General features: G+C 42.3%; 1 protein-coding gene across 1 annotated transcript; it reads right to left on the reverse strand.

Moving 5' to 3' along the window:
• Positions 1–514: 514 nt before the first annotated feature.
• LOC137265397 (toll-like receptor 13) lies at positions 515–4,763 on the reverse strand. Its single transcript, XM_067800796.1, has 2 exons — positions 4,449–4,763; positions 515–3,373 (listed from the first exon to the last, which is right to left on the reverse strand). The coding sequence occupies exon 2, from the start codon at positions 3,370–3,372 to the stop codon at positions 1,312–1,314; it is 2,061 nt and encodes a 686-aa protein (XP_067656897.1). The 5' UTR covers position 3,373; positions 4,449–4,763; the 3' UTR covers positions 515–1,311.
• Between the last annotated feature and the right edge of the window lie 305 nt (positions 4,764–5,068).

Consider the following 5,068-nt stretch of genomic DNA (forward strand, 5'->3'; position numbering starts at 1 on the left):
GTATTTTGCGTTGGCTAAAGCGTTTACCGAACAACCGAGTTGGGAAATCCTTCTTTTCAGCTCTTACTCTTAGTCCCTGCGTCTTCTATACATTTCAACCTTTGTCAAACAGTTATAAATCGAGATGAGTGGGTGAATGAGTTTGGCTTTACGCCGCTTCTAGCAATATTCCAGCAATATCACGGGGAGGGACACCGCAAATGGGCTTTATATGTTGTACCCATGAGGGAAATCGACCACGGGCTTTCGGCGTGACGAACGAACGCTTTGACCACTAGGCTACCGCCCCCATGGCGAGGAGCTGGTTAAAGTACTCAAAGTAACACAAACGGAAGAATAGCGTTTGTTCGTATTTCAAAATCCAACGAAAACACACAACCCTGTGGCAGACTGTGTGAATCGGTGGGGTCCAAGCGACCTTTGTTTCAACCGATTAAATGACAACCTAATGTGACCCGCCTTTCATACATGATGACTCTTCCGATTGAAACTAGTTACAAGTCCATGGCCGTTATAGTCATGTGCTAGGCTTTTAATAACACCGAGGGCGGCAGTGGAGCATGTAAAACAAGACAATATATTTGCAACAGACTAAGTCTGGCAAAGCAGAGTGTTTAAACCGACAACATATTTACAACAGGAGGATGAGAATAATGCAGCGTATTTTAACATGGCAATATATTTACATCCGATGGAAGACAACAGTGCAGCGTGTTTAATATGAGAATATATGTACAACAGGAAGATGAAAAGAATGCAACATGTTTAACATGAGAACAATTTAACACCAGGAGGATGAGAATAATGCAGCGTATTTCAACATGACAATATATTTACATGAGAAGAATGGGAATAATGCGGCGTGTTTTAATATAACAATATATTTACATCCAATGGAGGACAACAATGCATCGTGTTTTATATGAAAATATATTTACAGCAGGAAGATGAGAATAATCAATCATGTTTTTCTAGACAATATATTTACAACTGATAGATGAGAAAAATGTATCATGTTTAACATGACACTGTATTTACATCCAGTCGAGGACAGCAATGTAGCGTGTTCAGATGACAATATATTTACATCAGACTGATGACAATAATCCTACTTCTTAGCAGTTTCTTACAACCTCTGTTAGTGAATTATGGCTTAACGCGCAACATCAAGAGGCTTAATACGAATATGTTGGGAATTGCATGCAGGGTTCTACGTGACTAAAGAACGCTTAAATCACTATAGCAACTTATCCACTCTTTTTGTAGAATCACCAGGAAGTAAATAATTAAGTACATACACGTGTGTGCATTCTATGGCTCCAGGCAATTTCTCAAACGCTGTTTAAAAACCTGTCGAGCTGCAGGAACATCCGGCCACTCTATATACGTGGTCGACGTCATCAACGCACGTAGAGTAGACGTCACATGACATGCCCTAATGTGTTCGAGGAGAATGACAACGAGTTCAGTCTCCTGCTTAAGAAAAGAATTCAGCGCCATCTGGAGCTCAAACTGGCACCAGTCACTCTTCATGTATTCATTGGAGATGACCAAGACAGTCTTTCTGCTTGAATCCAGAGCTTCAAAAACGTTGTCCACAATGAGTTTACCGCTTTCAAAGTCTCTGCTGTGTTCACACAGTCGAAGTCCTACCTCGCCTTCCAAGTATCCCATCAGTTCGTCGTACACCCAGTCGCCGTCGGGGTTGCTGTAGGAGACGAAGGCGTCGTATTTCATTTCATGCGGTGGACCATTCTGTCTTCGCTGACGTCGCCGTCTCAACAACGACATCCAGTAGAAGAGATACCATCGATATCGATAGGCCACGGCCGTCGTAATGATGAACACCAAAGCAATGCTCAAGACTACTGACAGAACCACAGTGTATTCTTTTTTAGGTGAACAGGACTTGGCTGTTGGATTAAAATCTATGAGCGGCAGAGGGTGCACGTTAGGGGCCCGGCATTCATACCTATGAGGATATTGTGTAAACTTGATACTGTGGTTGGCTATAGTATTCTTCATCCAGTTCCTGAACCAGAGGAGTTCGCATGTGCAAGTGAATGGGTTGTTCGACAAATTAATCTCACGGACGCTGAGTCGAAATTCAAGAGGGAATGTGTCCTCTTTGATCGTTTTGATATTGCAGCCATCGAAAGAGATCTTTTTAATGCTTGTGACATTTGCGAACACATCACTTTTCCATCTTGACAAATAGTTACCACTGAGAACGAGCTCTTTGAGTTTCTTCAGCTGGGAAAAAGTCCCAGATGGTAGTTCCTTGATATAAGTGTGTTGTAGCACAAGTTGCTCCGTATTCCTTAGATTCAGGAGAAAGGCCTTCAAATGGTAAACACTTATGTCCATCTTTGTGCTAGTCATGTCCAGTATTCCAAGGTTTGGCGTGTGTCTGAAAAGGGTCACTGGATTAAAACGTTTCAAGGATAAAATAGGGTTGTTTGCAAAGTAAAACTTATACAAACTTGTTGAGTTGAAAGCAAGGTCTCCAATTCTTTTCAGTGAACCTAAGTTAGATATATGTAAGCTTTGGAGCTTGTGTAGGTTAGCAAACACGTTGTTCGGCAGTTCCTCAATTCTGTTTTGCCCAAGACTGAGTTTCAGTAGATTCTTGAGGCACGTAATGGAGGATACGTCAAGGTCTCTGATTGCATTATTACCTAGATCTAAACTTCGTAATCGCGGAATCAGTGGTCTAATACCCGACACACACAACTGAGGAACAGAAACAAAATTATTCCCAGCAAGAATCAAACGTGTCACGTTGGGAACGATTTGCTCCAGGATAAACTTTTCCAAGCTGTTCTCCGAGAGATCAACAAGCTGCAAATTCGGCATGAGTGAAAAAGCATCTGCATTGAAGGTCCTCAGACTTCTCAGAGCAACGGTGAGCTTGCTCAAGCTTGTCAGATGCTGGAACGCTGATGCATTAAGGGTTTGTACGGGCATTTGGTGTGCTCTAAGGCGGAGAGTTTTAAGAGGGCCATGCACATTCTGAAGAGCTGTAAGCACATCTGGTAGGGGAAGGTATGCCTGTTGCCAATCCAGAATTTGAAGGTTATCCAAGTCCCGAAAAGCAAAGGGGGATAGCCCTGTTATGTTGTTGCCTTTCATGTACAATGAAGTCAGATTGCAAAAGGTCAAGTTTGACATCATGGCCCTGGTGACCACGCCTAATTGTATATTTGTCAAAAGGACATCTGTTATGTCGGGGGGAGCTCTTGGGATGTAGTTGAGAGGGTTCCCCTTGCCATCACAGGACATCCTTGGACGCTTGCCCTGACAGTACTTGGGGAACTTCCTGTCTGCACTTGCCCAGCTCACAAGGACCACCAGTAGCAGTGAAGTCTTCATTCTGTTCCACAAAAAATACAGCATCAGTAAATGTTACAGTATCCAAGACCTCGATAAAGATTTCTAAACGTTTCATGCCAGACATGGTTCATGGATATGTAAGGTAAAAATAATTCACAGTCAGGAAATTGATCAAGCTACAGTTTCCCTTCTCAAAACAGTTCACCACATCCATTATATGAGGACCATTCATAACACGGAAGAGGGCCATAGTTAACAGGAAGGTTTTTGCAATGGTGCTATTATCTTGATTGACTTGGGAAAGAAATTTGAAACACGACTGTTCAGAACATTGATTAAAACCACCAATCTGATTTTCCGAAAACTGCAGTTATAACAAACTTAAGGAAATTTCTTATTCTCGTTTGTTATTCACATTTTGACTAAAACGTACAACACGTGGCCAATGCCATGAAAACATTAGGCTCTTTAAAGCGAGTTCGATATAAACGTAGCTTGCTGTATGTGTTGCAAGTTGTGTCCAGTACAACTCTCAGAACTATTTCATCTTTAATGAAAAGGTGTCTTTTCAAATGTAGACAAAAAGTGTTCCCATAATGATTGTGTCTAGTAGGAGACAAGAGGCGGTGATGTAGCTGAGTGAACAAAAGGGTATGGTCCTCACTAAGAAGGACTGGGTTCGATTCCCCATATGGGTACAGTGCGTGAAACCAATATCTGGTGTCCCCCACCATGACACACACCCCACCCCACCCCACCCCCACGAGCAAGCGTTTAAAAACAGACAGCAGGAGAATGGTGAGATACCGCATAGTCGCTTTTGGGGTGAGAAGTTTAGTTTTACGCCGCATTCAGCATATGAACAATACCTCGGGTTAAAACGAAACAATATTTCCACCAAAAATGGCATTGACTGAGGTCATTTGGAGCAGACGGTGTCAGACAGACTTGGATAGTCTGCATGGAAGAGGGCCTCATGGACACCATGAGGATTTAATACTCAAAACTAATGGCATGTAAGACTGAACACAATGCATCAGTAATTCTATACAACCCATAGTAAATGAAAATAAATCAAGTGATTTGAAAACCAAACCGTAACGAAAGTACCCTACCTTGGACTCGAGTCAAATGCCAAGTAATGGCTCCACGGTTATGGTTTCCTTGGAGTCAAAGTTATGTAAGCTGTGCTGTTTATTGTGCGACAAAAACCGCTGCCAGTTTTATCACGACGCGAGGACTTTCTTCCTGTCACGTGATAGTAACATCTGAACATGCACGAGCTTTTGACAAACCGAAATTATCGTAAATCCCCCAACAGACGCCCTAGCGCACAGGATTTCCTCGCTAGTGGTTTTGATACAGGGGTCTTGTTGAGGTCTAGCTTCTGCTTACTGCTGACACAATTCATGGCCACTCATTATGTAGATGCTAATGTCCGAGTAACTATCCATTCCTTAAAGGTCACATATACTCTAATAGGGTACAAATGCAAAATCCCTTGCTGACATCGTTATAAATGAAACCCCGTCATTAAAACTGCTCATTTCGATCTTTTTATTACCTTAAATCGACCTTTTTGTCAACAGTGCACAATTCTCAACCGGAAACGAATATTCAACCAATCAGAGCGGCGCGTCTCCGTGACGTAATAGTGGGTATAAAAATGAGGGTCTGTGCAGTATTCATCTACATTTCAGGGGTTAAACTATTTCGGGGCCAAGGCACATTATTT

Source organism: Haliotis asinina, chromosome 15 (genome assembly GCF_037392515.1).
Source record: "Haliotis asinina isolate JCU_RB_2024 chromosome 15, JCU_Hal_asi_v2, whole genome shotgun sequence".
Classification (NCBI taxonomy): domain Eukaryota; kingdom Metazoa; phylum Mollusca; class Gastropoda; order Lepetellida; family Haliotidae; genus Haliotis; species Haliotis asinina.

Bases quoted from the DNA above. Each gene is read 5' to 3' on its own strand.
- LOC137265397 (XM_067800796.1), bottom strand. From the start codon at position 3,372: ATGAAGACTTCACTGCTACTGGTGGTCCTTGTGAGCTGGGCAAGTGCA.